The 15,978-nt window shown below is 39.9% G+C and overlaps 1 protein-coding gene across 1 annotated transcript in view; it reads right to left on the reverse strand.

Moving 5' to 3' along the window:
- LOC128657193 (oocyte zinc finger protein XlCOF22-like) overlaps positions 1-15,978 on the reverse strand; it is a 167,054-nt gene that overhangs the window by 84,091 nt on the left and 66,985 nt on the right. The window contains exon 3 of the mRNA XM_053711444.1: positions 72-219. Within this exon, the coding sequence (XP_053567419.1) occupies positions 72-219 (148 nt within the window). The remainder of the gene's footprint in view (positions 1-71; positions 220-15,978) is intronic.

Below are 15,978 nucleotides of genomic sequence, written 5' to 3' on the forward strand. Positions count from 1 at the left end.
GCTCTGTGTCAGTCACGTCAGTAGTGTTTGTGCATTTCCTGAGTGAGATATTTATTACTACACAGCGTTACCTGAGCTCTCATTTCCTGGTATCTCCATAGTCCTTAGTGCTTGGTGAGTCTCCATCATGACGTCCTTGTAAAGCTCCTTGTGTCCCTCTATATACTCCCACTCCTCCATAGAGAAATACACAGCAACATCATCACACTTTATAGGCACCTGAAACACACACAACTCATTCAGTACTGACACAGGGACTGGTTCTGTCACACACTTTTACTAGAGCTAGGATAATGTTACTGAGAACATACAGAAGATAGGAAATACACACAGGGTCAGTAAAAGGAATCACTGTGCCCTGACACTGTCACATTCCCCAGCAGTGCTCATCTATCTGCTCAGCTTGTAACATTTGTTTACATAAACACATTTCTGGACATGCTAAATTCTTTTGTAAATTCTTGAATCTTTTTGGCGTTATAAAATATAATGTTAAATTCTTTCATAAGTTTAGAGGGATGTAAAACCCGAAGGGCTAGATTACAAGTGGAGCGCTATTTTAACGTACATCTGTAAAGGGACAAATTTGCCCGTTTCTGGAAGCACGTTAAATAACCAGCCATTACAAGCTAGTGCTCCCGCGAGCACTTTCAGCTTAGCACAATTAACCAGAGGTCAGACTTCTGGTTAATTAAAAAAATGTGACCCAATTGACTCCCAAATTACGCGGACAGTGGTTCTATATAAATATAAAAGATGAGAATCTTTAGGTTGTAATAAAAACTGCATGAAGCAGTTATAAGGGGTTAAAGTGAGGGGATGTGGGGTGCAGCACTGAAAAGTGCCTTTACATTTTGGTCTATGGGGACTGTGTTTTGACTGTAAATATATATGTATATGCTTATATATACACATATAAAACATATATACACAAATTAACACAAATATATATGTATATGCTTATATATACACGTATACATACATATTAACACATATATATGTAAAAGCTTATATATACACAAAAACGTATATACAAATATTAACACAAATATATATATATATATATATATATATATACTTATATATACACATAAAGGTATATACACATATTAACATAAATATATATGTATATGCTTATATATATATATATATATATATACACATACACGTATACACACATATCAACACATAAATATATATGTATATGCTTATATATAGACATATAAAAGGTATATACACATAGACATATATGTATATATTCATATAACACAGCACACAGCACTCACGCGCAAGCTCTCAGCTAAGATTAAAAGCAAAACTGGAAGAGTCAGTTACTGCATTTGGCCACCCAACTCTGTGCTGCACTATATAGTTTGAGAAAGAGGTTCCCATTGGAGCCTATGGAAGCGTGCGCTTGTGAGCGCAAGGCTTCCAGGCAATGCGAACGCAAGGTCGCATTCTCATTGTGCTTAAATTGTAATACCAGCGCTCATTTGTGCGGACTGGTATTAGCAAGTGGAGCACAAATATCGCGCTTGCAAAAGCCAAACATGTGCAATTTTGAACAATTTTCTAAATTTACTTTTATTATCAAATTTTCTTTGTTCTCTTGAAAAGCAGGAACGTAAGTTAAGGAGCGTGCATGTGTCTGATGTGTCTGCTCTAGATAGCAGCAGTATTTCCATGTAGTGCTCCCGACACCTACCAAGGTCGCCCTACAACAAAGAATAGCACAGGAACAAAGCAAATTGATAAAATAAGTCAATTAAAATCTATTTTTAAAATGGTATGCTCTGTCTAAATTCCAAGAGATTTTTTGGGGTTAAATATCCCTTTCATTTCAGATTTTCCATTCTTTTTTAACGTACACTCACACACACTCACACATATACAGGTGTATATGCTTAAATGTGTGTACATATGTATTTATAGTAGGCTGACCATATCGCCGCTTCAAAAAGGGACACATGAAAAATACAGATGTCAGGGTTCTTATAATGGATGGAACATTATTCAAAACAGCCCTGGCATATGTATTTTTCATATGTGTCCCTTTTTAAAGCGGCAATATGGTCACCCTAATATATATATATATATATATATATATATATATATATATATATATATATATAGCAAAAGGAAGAATTTTGCAGACAACGGTCAATATAGATAAAACTTCATCTTTATTGTAGAAAACATTAAAACACTCCAGGGGTCATCACAAGTACACAATACGAGTGTCCGCTAACATGTTTCGGCCCTCAGGCCGTAATCATAGCTAAAGGACTGTGCACCTGAGTTTCTTAAAAAGCAACAGGAACTCTTTGATTGGTTTAAAATTGAAGACGTGTTGTGTAAAGGTTAACCCTTTGGGAACCAACTTTAATTTACATACATATATGAATGTGTATATTGCCCTTCTAAGAATTAAATCTAATCAATACTAGGTAACCGACGTTATTGCATAAATTGCTATACTACTTGCTAATATACAATGTAGAGATTTAAAATGAACTTAGTGAATAAAACATAGGTATTACAATAATAATGCTAATATTAACCCTTTAAGTTCATAGTAGAATAAATAATTCTATAGTTCCTGTACGATATTTATCGACAGGTTAATCTCACTAGTATACACTTTAAAAATTCAAGAAGTATGTTTCTTAGTCGTCTATTGGTATAACCTAAAGAATTGAGAGTAATAATAATAATAATAATCTAAACTGTACTCAACTAGATTATTATCCTAGACTGTACTTAACTAAAGTGACTATGAAATGTGAACAAAGATTTATATAAAACATTCCATATAAAATCCAAAAAATTAATTGAGTGTGTAAATATATCAGACAAAGAGGATAAAGATCAGGAAGCTGTTAGTATTGGATTTATTATAGGTAGACCTTTTATGGTGAACCTAATGTGATGTAATACAGGGAACCAGGGGCTCTTAAAGATGTTTAAAGCTGCTATAATATAAACTGAAACATGGGCATTTACACATTATTAGGAGAGCGTAGACAGACCACTGCAGAAGAGGGAAGGGATATTACTCCCAAAAATTAATCAAATCATATTCCGAATTTAGACCCTTCGGTACACGCGTTTGTAATTTAAAAATCCAGAACATTTCCCTCTTCTGCAGTAGTCTGTCTCTATTGCCCCCTCTAGGCGGACAAAACACTCTCTCAATGGCCTGCCACCTAAGTGTTTCCACACTTTTTTGGTGGTATTTCGCAAAGTGCTGCACCAGAGGGGTAGACGCAACACCTGCCTGGATTGTGGACAAGTGATTTCGGATACGTACTTTTACCTCGGTGGTCGTGAGCCCAACGTATTGTAGGTGGCAACTAGTGCAACTCAGGGCATAAACTACATACGTGGAGGTACATTTGAGGCAAGACTGTATGGAATAAACCTCTCCAGTAACTTCAGATCTGACACTATCAGACTGTATTACATGTTCACACACCCTACATTTATTTAGGCACTTGAAGGTGCCTTTATGGGTCAGCCAGGAACTTTGTCCCCTGTCAGTTTTAGGGAGAACAGAGGGAGACAGTAAGTTACCAAGTGTAGTCGTTTTTCTATAGGAACAACGCAGACCTTGAGCAATGCAATGCTCCAGTTTGTCATCAGCCGCCAAAAATGAAAAATGTTTTTTAATAATTTTACATATATCGGCATATTCCTGACTGTATTCAGTGACAAAGGTCACTCCCTTATGTTCAGCTTTAGACTTAATACCATCCCTGTTTAGAACCGCAGACCTTTCTAGAGGATCAACTTGGCTTCTAGCCTTTCTAATTACATTTGTGTTATATCCTCTGTTCTTCAACCTTTTGGTTAAATCGTCACACTGTTCAGCACATTTTTCTGGCAATGAACAGTTGCGTTTAACCCGGATGAACTGGCCTTTAGCCACAGCAAAAGGTACATGTCTAGGGTGGCAGCTACTTGCGTGCAAGAGGGTGTTACCCGTTATGGGCTTCCTATATATTTCTGTCTCAACCTTTCCATCCGTTGTACCTATAATAGTGATGTCCAAATAATTTATCACATTATCCTGTAGATCACAGGTGAACTTAATTCCAATATTATTGGAATTCAAGTATGTGACAAAGGACATGAACTGTGACTCACTTCCACTCCACACGAGGAGTAGGTCATCTATATAGCGGCCGTAAAAATAAATATATTCTTCAGAGAATATATTTATTTTTACGGCCGCTATATAGATGACCTACTCCTCGTGTGGAGTGGAAGTGAGTCACAGTTCATGTCCTTTGTCACATACTTGAATTCCAATAATATTGGAATTAAGTTCACCTGTGATCTACAGGATAATGTGATAAATTATTTGGACATCACTATTATAGGTACAACGGATGGAAAGGTTGAGACAGAAATATATAGGAAGCCCATAACGGGTAACACCCTCTTGCACGCAAGTAGCTGCCACCCTAGACATGTACCTTTTGCTGTGGCTAAAGGCCAGTTCATCCGGGTTAAACGCAACTGTTCATTGCCAGAAAAATGTGCTGAACAGTGTGACGATTTAACCAAAAGGTTGAAGAACAGAGGATATAACACAAATGTAATTAGAAAGGCTAGAAGCCAAGTTGATCCTCTAGAAAGGTCTGCGGTTCTAAACAGGGATGGTATTAAGTCTAAAGCTGAACATAAGGGAGTGACCTTTGTCACTGAATACAGTCAGGAATATGCCGATATATGTAAAATTATTAAAAAACATTTTTCATTTTTGGCGGCTGATGACAAACTGGAGCATTGCATTGCTCAAGGTCTGCGTTGTTCCTATAGAAAAACGACTACACTTGGTAACTTACTGTCTCCCTCTGTTCTCCCTAAAACTGACAGGGGACAAAGTTCCTGGCTGACCCATAAAGGCACCTTCAAGTGCCTAAATAAATGTAGGGTGTGTGAACATGTAATACAGTCTGATAGTGTCAGATCTGAAGTTACTGGAGAGGTTTATTCCATACAGTCTTGCCTCAAATGTACCTCCACGTATGTAGTTTATGCCCTGAGTTGCACTAGTTGCCACCTACAATACGTTGGGCTCACGACCACCGAGGTAAAAGTACGTATCCGAAATCACTTGTCCACAATCCAGGCAGGTGTTGCGTCTACCCCTCTGGTGCAGCACTTTGCGAAATACCACCAAAAAAGTGTGGAAACACTTAGGTGGCAGGCCATTGAGAGAGTGTTTTGTCCGCCTAGAGGGGGCAATAGAGACAGACTACTGCAGAAGAGGGAAATGTTCTGGATTTTTAAATTACAAACGCGTGTACCGAAGGGTCTAAATTCGGAATATGATTTGATTAATTTTTGGGAGTAATATCCCTTCCCTCTTCTGCAGTGGTCTGTCTACGCTCTCCTAATAATGTGTAAATGCCCATGTTTCAGTTTATATTATAGCAGCTTTAAACATCTTTAAGAGCCCCTGGTTCCCTGTATTACATCACATTAGGTTCACCATAAAAGGTCTACCTATAATAAATCCAATACTAACAGCTTCCTGATCTTTATCCTCTTTGTCTGATATATTTACACACTCAATTAATTTTTTGGATTTTATATGGAATGTTTTATATAAATCTTTGTTCACATTTCATAGTCACTTTAGTTAAGTACAGTCTAGGATAATAATCTAGTTGAGTACAGTTTAGATTATTATTATTATTATTACTCTCAATTCTTTAGGTTATACCAATAGACGACTAAGAAACATACTTCTTGAATTTTTAAAGTGTATACTAGTGAGATTAACCTGTCGATAAATATCGTACAGGAACTATAGAATTATTTATTCTACTATGAACTTAAAGGGTTAATATTAGCATTATTATTGTAATACCTATGTTTTATTCACTAAGTTCATTTTAAATCTCTACATTGTATATTAGCAAGTAGTATAGCAATTTATGCAATAACGTCGGTTACCTAGTATTGATTAGATTTAATTCTTAGAAGGGCAATATACACATTCATATATGTATGTAAATTAAAGTTGGTTCCCAAAGGGTTAACCTTTACACAACACGTCTTCAATTTTAAACCAATCAAAGAGTTCCTGTTGCTTTTTAAGAAACTCAGGTGCACAGTCCTTTAGCTATGATTACGGCCTGAGGGCCGAAACATGTTAGCGGACACTCGTATTGTGTACTTGTGATGACCCCTGGAGTGTTTTAATGTTTTCTACAATAAAGATGAAGTTTTATCTATATTGACCGTTGTCTGCAAAATTCTTCCTTTTGCTGAGCACTTTACTGGGCTGCAGCAACGGTCTAAGGACTCTAAGCTCCAAAGTTCACGGAGGTCTTTTTTCAAGTAATACAGATCTCTTCTCCAATTGGTTTACGGAAACCACATGATGTCAGAGGATCGGAACACACCCCCTCCCGCATAGTGGGACGCTCTGCCGAAGACGCCACAGCTGTTTGGATAAAGTCAGCTCTAGAGTTTTGATGCCTAAGGGACGCTGAATATACACACCAGACAAGAGGTCAATCGGTGCACCCGTGGGGTGGTGAGTCGAGGCGGTAGTGCCTCCTGGGAACACGGTTTCCCCCTGATTGTTTACCTTATACCTGTGTGTAGTTTAAATATACATAAACCTGCTATGCTCTAGAGCTGTGAAACACTGCATTAATGGGCTGTTACCTGCTGTCTTCTATTAAATGCACAGGGCGTGTGTAGGGGGAACCTCTATTGGATCAGTACTTTTGCTACATATTGGTGAATGAATACTGTACCCTCCGGATCAGAACTTTGTTTCAATATTTAAAGGCTTAAACAATTTACTTTGAAACATTTTGGATGTTGCAGTTATTTCTACTTTACTGTTTCTATATATATATATATATATATATTCATATTTAATAAAAGTGTTATGCTGTGTATAAATTCACTGTAAATATTTCACATTCCAATGTTCTGCACATAGGTGGATATGTTCTATGTATTTCTAATATATATTCCTATGTATATCTGTATATATCTATACCTATATATAATCATGTAGCTGTATAGGTATAGATATATATTGTACCAAAATACTATCAGAAATGTGTAGAAATACGTATTTATGTCATATCTATTATGCCTTTAAGGATTTCTAGTATTCTTGTTTGTACCTCCCTATATAAACTCCTCCTCTCCAGCTACTCATTGCTTGGTATTTTGTTTCATAGCAGACAAGTATTCCTAGCCTATCCATTTTGGATTCTACTCTGTTAAAGTTATTTAAGCTGACCTTTTTTCCTATGTGAAATTCTACCTGTACTGTAGTACAGAAGTTATTCAAAACTCTTTGCCTAGATTGTTACTGTTTTTTTAAGGAAGTGTTTTTCTTCAGTAACCTGCATTTCCAGCTTGCCTGTGATTCAGCACCTGTGGATTCAACTCTCAGCCCTCAGAGCCGGCTCTGCTGCATCCCTCTGGCTCCACGAATCTACTCAGCAACTCCCCCTATAAGTTTGCAAGTATACTTACCAGCATTTATACCTACTTACCTATTGTGGTGATTGTTGATTTTGACTTGTACATATTTTATCCTCAAACACTTGTAAATCATTTCTCCAACTTTGTGATTCGTGACATCATCGTCTGCTCTCAGGAAACCACTCCCTCTCTCCACGCTGCTTATTTGTAAACAAGCAGTCGGCTTGTATCAAGATCATGACTCTCATCAGTCTCCTCTTTGTAAGTTGCTTAGTCTAAATGACTTATGATATGCTATGGTAACTGTTACTTTGTTGCATGAAACTGAGTATTGGAAGTATCCTTAAAGCAACAGTAACATATATTTTATTGATGCAGTTTTACAACACTAAATCCAGCAGTCTATGATGAGATTCTATATTCTCAGGTTTACATATTGTATGAGAATCATATTTGAAACTGCATGGTTAGACAGACTATTACATAATACCAAGCCTTATATATATATACATTTTGTGGAATACTGATATTGTATTACACATCATTTCTATTCAATTTTCAGAATTACTCTTGCCATGGATCCTATTGATTTACCTACTCATGTGGCTAATCTCACTCAAAGGGTTGAACAGCTCTTGCAGGGTTTACATGAGCTACAAATCCAGAATCAAACCCTACACACCATTATTAAAGATACAGTACAACATAAATCTGATAACAGTTCAGAACCCCAAGTAAGCCCCCCCAGAGAAATTCTCTGGAAACAGGTCAGAGTTCTGTGAGTTTAAGAATGTGTGTTACCTACTTTTCCACCTTAAACCATGCACATACACCACCAACAGGCAAAAGGTGCTCACCGTTATTTCTTATTTGCGTGGTGAACCACGTGCATGGGCAAACACTTATTTTGAAAGTAATGACATTATTCTTGATTCCTTGGATTCCTTTTTCCAGGCGATGTCTTTACTATATGAGGATACTCATAGACAACTCACTGCAGAAAACGTCCTCAGAAGTCTCAAACAGAATAAAAGACCAGTGGAGGATTACATTGCCCAGTTTAAAAGATGGGCAAAGGACTCTGCGCAAGGAAATGTTATTCCAACCAATCAGTTCAGATTAGGTCTCTCAGACATTAAAAGATGACCTAGCAAAAACTGATTCACTGGAAGCTCTCATGACTTTGGTTATTACCATGGATAGAAGAATTAGGGAACGAAAAAGTGAGAAATACTCTGAGTGTTCCCATCGTCCTTCATATACTTCAACAAGACCTCTATAAACCAATGAACAACCCATGGAGATTGGATTCACCAAAGGTCCCTAGACGCAGACAATTAAACTTGTGCATGTACTGTGCATCTAGTGAACACTTGGTCAAAACCTGCCTAATCCTAAAAGCCCAGAAAACCGGTAAGCAATGCATAAAGTCTGTGTATACCGATTTTCTTCCACACACTTCAACTTACTGTATGCTTTCTGTCTTTTTACAGTGGGACCAAAACCACCTACCCACCCAAGCTATGATTGACTCTGGTGCATGTGGTAATTTGATAGTCAGACATGTTGTTGAGATTAATAAAATCCCCTTAATTCCTAAGCAAAACCCCCAGTCTATTCGTGTCATTGATGGCTCTCTTACTACATCTGGTCCTATAACCCACCACACTATCCCTATACTTTTGAGTACACCAGAGGGACATACTGAATATATCTCAATAGATAAATTGGTTAAAACAACATTCTCCATCTATATCATGGGATACATCAGAGGAACATTTAGTTTCTCAGTTCTGTAAAAGTACTTGTTTTCCTACAGTTCAGATTACACAGGTCACAGAACACACAATTCCTGTCGAATACAAAGATTTTTATGATGTATTTGATACAGTTGAGGCACAGTCTTTACCTCCCCATAGGTCATACGATTGCCCTATTGACCTTATTCCTGGATCCTCAATCCCCTTTGGTCATGTGTATCCCTTGTCGCAAGATGAATTATCACATTTAAAGACTTACATTGATGAGAATCTCAAAAAATGATTTATCAGGCCCTCCACATCTCCAGCTGGAGCTGGCATGTTTTTTGTCAGAAATAAAACAGAATTTATGTTTACCTGATAAATTACTTTCTCCAACGGTGTGTCCGGTCCACGGCGTCATCCTTACTTGTGGGATATTCTCTTCCCCAACAGGAAATGGCAAAGAGCCCAGCAAAGCTGGTCACATGATCCCTCCTAGGCTCCGCCTACCCCAGTCATTCGACCGACGTTAAGGAGGAATATTTGCATAGGAGAAACCATATGATACCGTGGTGACTGTAGTTAAAGAAAATAAATTATCAGACCTGATTAAAAAACCAGGGCGGGCCGTGGACCGGACACACCGTTGGAGAAAGTAATTTATCAGGTAAACATAAATTCTGTTTTCTCCAACATAGGTGTGTCCGGTCCACGGCGTCATCCTTACTTGTGGGAACCAATACCAAAGCTTTAGGACACGGATGAAGGGAGGGAGCAAATCAGGTCACCTAAATGGAAGGCACCACGGCTTGCAAAACCTTTCTCCCAAAAATAGCCTCAGAAGAAGCAAAAGTATCAAACTTGTAAAATTTGGTAAAAGTGTGCAGTGAAGACCAAGTCGCTGCCCTACATATCTGATCAACAGAAGCCTCGTTCTTGAAGGCCCATGTGGAAGCCACAGCCCTAGTGGAATGAGCTGTGATTCTTTCAGGAGGCTGCCGTCCGGCAGTCTCGTAAGCCAATCTGATGATGCTTTTAATCCAAAAAGAGAGAGAGGTAGAAGTTGCTTTTTGACCTCTCCTTTTACCAGAATAAACAACAAACAAGGAAGATGTTTGTCTAAAATCCTTTGTAGCATCTAAATAGAATTTTAGAGCGCGAACAACATCCAAATTGTGCAACAAACGTTCCTTCTTCGAAACTGGTTTCGGACACAAAGAAGGTACGACTATCTCCTGGTTAATGTTTTTGTTAGAAACAACTTTTGGAAGAAAACCAGGTTTAGTACGTAAAACCACCTTATCTGCATGGAATACCAGATAAGGAGGAGAACACTGCAGAGCAGATAATTCTGAAACTCTTCTAGCAGAAGAAATTGCAACCAAAAACAAAACTTTCCAAGATAATAACTTAATATCAACGGAATGTAAGGGTTCAAACGGAACCCCCTGAAGAACTGAAAGAACTAAGTTGAGACTCCAAGGAGGAGTCAAAGGTTTGTAAACAGGCTTGATTCTAACCAGAGCCTGAACAAAGGCTTGAACATCTGGCACAGCTGCCAGCTTTTTGTGAAGTAACACAGACAAGGCAGAAATCTGTCCCTTCAAGGAACTTGCAGATAATCCTTTCTCCAATCCTTCTTGAAGAAAGGATAGAATCCTAGGAATCTTTACCTTGTCCCAAGGGAATCCTTTAGATTCACACCAACAGATATATTTTTTCCATATTTTGTGGTAAATTTTTCTAGTTACAGGCTTTCTGGCCTGAACAAGAGTATCAATAACAGAATCTGAGAACCCTCGTTTTGATAAGATCAAGCGTTCAATCTCCAAGCAGTCAGCTGGAGTGAGACCAGATTCGGATGTTCGAACGGACCTTGAACAAGAAGGTCTCGTCTCAAAGGTAGCTTCCATGGTGGAGCCGATGACATATTCACCAGATCTGCATACCAAGTCCTGCGTGGCCACGCAGGAGCTATCAAGATCACCGACGCCCTCTCCTGATTGATCCTGGCTACCAGCCTGGGGATGAGAGGAAACGGCGGGAATACATAAGCTAGTTTGAAGGTCCAAGGTGCTACTAGTGCATCTACTAGAGTCGCCTTGGGATCCCTGGATCTGGACCCGTAGCAAGGAACCTTGAAGTTCTGACGAGAGGCCATCAGATCCATGTCTGGAATGCCCCACAGATGAGTAATTTGGGCAAAGATTTCCGGATGGAGTTCCCACTCCCCCGGATGTAATGTCTGACGACTCAGAAAATCCGCTTCCCAATTTTCCACTCCTGGGATGTGGATTGCAGACAGGTGGCAGGAGTGAGTCTCCGCCCATTGAATGATTTTGGTCACTTCTTCCATCGCCAGGGAACTCCTTGTTCCCCCCTGATGGTTGATGTACGCAACAGTCGTCATGTTGTCTGATTGAAACCGTATGAACTTGGCCTTTGCTAGCTGAGGCCAAGCCTTGAGAGCATTGAATATCGCTCTCAGTTCCAGAATATTTATCGGTAGAAGAGATTCTTCCCGAGACCAAAGACCCTGAGCTTTCAGGGATCCCCAGACCGCGCCCCAGCCCATCAGACTGGCGTCGGTCGTGGCAATGACCCACTCTGGTCTGCGGAAGGTCATCCCTTGTGACAGGTTGTCCAGGGACAGCCACCAACGGAGTGAGTCTCTGGTCCTCTGATTTACTTGTATCTTCGGAGACAAGTCTGTATAGTCCCCATTCCACTGACTGAGCATGCACAGTTGTAATGGTCTTAGATGAATGCGCGCAAAAGGAACTATGTCCATTGCCGCTACCATCAAACCTATTACTTCCATGCACTGTGCTATGGAAGGAAGAGGAACGGAATGAAGTGTTTGACAAGAGTTTAGAAGTTTTGTTTTTCTGGCCTCTGTCAGAAAAATCCTCATTTCTAAGGAGTCTATTATTGTTCCCAAGAAGGGAACCCTTGTCGACGGAGATAGAGAACTCTTTTCCACGTTCACTTTCCATCCGTGAGATCTGAGAAAGGCCAGGACTATGTCCGTGTGAGCCTTGCTTGAGGAAGGGACGACGCTTGAATCAGAATGTCGTCCAAGTAAGGTACTACTGCAATGCCCCTTGGTCTTAGCACCGCTAGAAGGGACCCTAGTACCTTTGTGAAAATCCTTGGAGCAGTGGCTAATCCGAAAGGAAGCGCCACGAACTGGTAATGCTCGTCCAGGAATGCGAACCTTAGGAACCGATGATGTTCCTTGTGGATAGGAATATGTAGATACGCATCCTTTAAATCCACCGTGGTCATGAATTGACCTTCCTGGATGGAAGGAAGAATTGTTCGAATGGTTTCCATTTTGAACGATGGAACCTTGAGAAACTTGTTTAAGATCTTGAGATCTAAGATTGGTCTGAACGTTCCCTCTTTTTTGGGAACTATGAACAGATTGGAGTAGAACCCCATCCCTTGTTCTCCTAATGGAACAGGATGAATCACTCCCATTTTTAACAGGTCTTCTACACAATGTAAGAATGCCTGTCTCTTTATGTGGTCTGAAGACAATTGAGACCTGTGGAACCTCCCCCTTGGGGGAAGCCCCTTGAATTCCAGAAGATAACCTTGGGAGACTATTTCTAGTGCCCAAGGATCCAGAACATCTCTTGCCCAAGCCTGAGCGAAGAGAGAGAGTCTGCCCCCCACCAGATCCGGTCTCGGATCGGGGGCCAACATTTCATGCTGTCTTGGTAGCAGTGGCAGGTTTCTTGGCCTGCTTTCCCTTGTTCCAGCCTTGCATTGGTCTCCAGGCTGGCTTGGCTTGAGAAGTATTACCCTCTTGCTTAGAGGACGTAGCACTTGGGGCTGGTCCGTTTCTACGAAAGGGACGAAAATTAGGTTTATTTTTGGTCTTGAAAGACCTATCCTGAGGAAGGGCGTGGCCCTTACCCCCAGTGATATCAGAGATAATCTCTTTCAAGTCAGGGCCAAACAGCGTTTTCCCCTTGAAAGGAATGTTAAGGAGTTTGTTCTTGGAAGACGCATCCGCTGACCAAGATTTCAACCAAAGCGCTCTACGCGCCACAATAGCAAACCCAGAATTCTTCGCCGCTAACCTAGCCAATTGCAAAGTGGCGTCTAGGGTGAAAGAATTAGCCAATTTGAGAGCACGGATTCTGTCCATAATCTCCTCATAAGGAGGAGAATCACTATCGATCGCCTTTACTAGCTCATCGAACCAGAAACACGCGGCTGTAGTGACAGGGACAATGCATGAAATTGGTTGTAGAAGGTAACCTTGCTGAACAAACATCTTTTTAAGCAAACCTTCTAATTTTTTATCCATAGGATCTTTGAAAGCACAACTATCTTCTATGGGTATAGTGGTGCGTTTGTTTAAAGTAGAAACCGCTCCCTCGACCTTGGGGACAGTCTGCCATAAGTCCTTTCTAGGGTCGACCATAGGAAACAATTTTTTAAATATGGGGGGAGGGACGAAAGGTATACCGGGCCTTTCCCATTCTTTATTTACAATGTCCGCCACCCGCTTGGGTATAGGAAAAGCTTCTGGGAGCCCCGGGACCTCTAGGAACTTGTCCATTTTACATAGTTTCTCTGGGATGATCAAATTCTCACAATCATCCAGAGTGGATAATACCTCCTTAAGCAGAGCGCGGAGATGTTCCAACTTAAATTTAAATGTAATCACATCGGGTTCAGCTTGTTGAGAAATTTTCCCTGAATCTGAAATTTCTCCCTCAGACAAAACCTCCCTGGCCCCCTCAGACTGGTGTAGGGGCATTTCAGAACCATTATCATCAGCGTCCTCATGCTCTTCAGTATCTAAAACAGAGCAGTCGCGCTTACGCTGATAAGAGGGCATTTTGGCTAAAATGTTTTTGATAGAATTATCCATTACAGCCGTTAATTGTTGCATAGTAAGGAGTATTGGCGCGCTAGATGTACTAGGGGCCTCCTGAGTGGGCAAGACTCGTGTAGACGAAGGAGGGAATGATGCAGTACCATGCTTACTCCCCTCACTTGAGGAATCATCTTGGGCATCATTTTCAGTGTCACATAAATCACATTTATTTAAATGAAAAGGAACCTTGGCTTCCCCACATTCAGAACACAGTCTATCTGGTAGTTCAGACATGTTAAACAGGCATAAACTTGATAACAAAGTACAAAAAACGTTTTAAAATAAAACCGTTACTGTCACTTTAAATTTTAAACTGAACACACTTTATTACTGCAATTGCGAAAAAGTATGAAGGAATTGTTCAAAATTCACCAAAATTTCACCACAGTGTCTTAAAGCCTTAAAAGTATTGCACACCAAATTTGGAAGCTTTAACCCTTAAAATAACGGAACCGGAGCCGTTTTTAACTTTAACCCCTTTACAGTCCCTGGTATCTGCTTTGCTGAGACCCAACCAAGCCCAAAGGGGAATACGATACCAAATGAAGCCTTCAGAAAGTCTTTTCTATGTATCAGAGCTCCTCACACATGCGACTGCATGTCATGCTTCTCAAAAACAAGTGCGCAATACCGGCGCGAAAATGAGGCTCTGCCTATGATTAGGGAAAGCCCCTAGAGAATAAGGTGTCTAAAACAGTGCCTGCCGATATTATTTAACAAAAAAAAACTCTAAGCCATCTCCGTGGAGATGTTGCCTGTACAACGGCAAAGAGAATGACTGGGGTAGGCGGAGCCTAGGAGGGATCATGTGACCAGCTTTGCTGGGCTCTTTGCCATTTCCTGTTGGGGAAGAGAATATCCCACAAGTAAGGATGACGCCGTGGACCGGACACACCTATGTTGGAGAAAGATAATTCTCTTTGCCCAATAATTATCGCGAACTTAATAAGCGTACTATAAAAAATAAATATTTGTTAACTCTGATTCCAAAGTTAATAGAAAGACTAGAAGGTGCAAAAATATTCACCAAGCTGGACCTCAGGGGGCATATAATTTAATAAGGATAAGAGCAGGGGACGAATGGCTGACAGCGTTCCGTACCAGATACGGATTATTTGAATACACCGTCATGCCATTCGGGCTCTGTAATTCCCCTGCTACTTTCCAAAATTTTATTAACAATATTTTTCGTGACCTTCTAGACGTTTTCCTAGTCATCTACCCTGACGATATTCTGATTTATTCACAAGATATTACTAAACATATCAAACATGTAAGGTGTGTACTTTACCGACTCAGGTCTCATCACCTATATGTTAAACTAGAAAAATGTTTGTTCAACACTGACCATATAACATTTTTAGGATACCATATTTCTGCAAATGGTATCAGTATAGAGGAATCTAAGGTGAATGCCATAACCACTTGGCCCATTACAACATCCAAGAAAGAGGTTCAGACATTTTTAGGTTTCCCAAACTTTTATCGAAAATTTATAAAAAAAAAACTTTTCCACGATTACAAAACCTCTTACCAGACTCACTGGTAATCATAACCCATTTCTTTGGACAGAAGAGGCAAATTCATCTTTCAAAAAACTAAAGTCTCTATTCACTACAGCACCCATTCTCCATTCCCCTAACACCTCTCTTCAATATACACTTGAAGTAGATGCTTCAGATTACGCAGTAGGCGCTGTCTTATCTCAAAGACCAACAGAAAATACTCCCTTACACCCGGTAGCTTTCTTCTCCAAACTGTTGACTTCAGCTGAAATAAATTACCCAATAGGTGAAAAAGAGCTTTTGGCTATTAAATCCGCATTTGATCAATGGCGTCACCTCTTGGAAGGTACTAAGGTTCCTATACTCA

The sequence above is a fragment of the Bombina bombina genome, chromosome 4 (genome assembly GCF_027579735.1).
Source record: "Bombina bombina isolate aBomBom1 chromosome 4, aBomBom1.pri, whole genome shotgun sequence".
In the NCBI taxonomy this organism is placed as follows: Eukaryota; Metazoa; Chordata; class Amphibia; order Anura; family Bombinatoridae; genus Bombina; species Bombina bombina.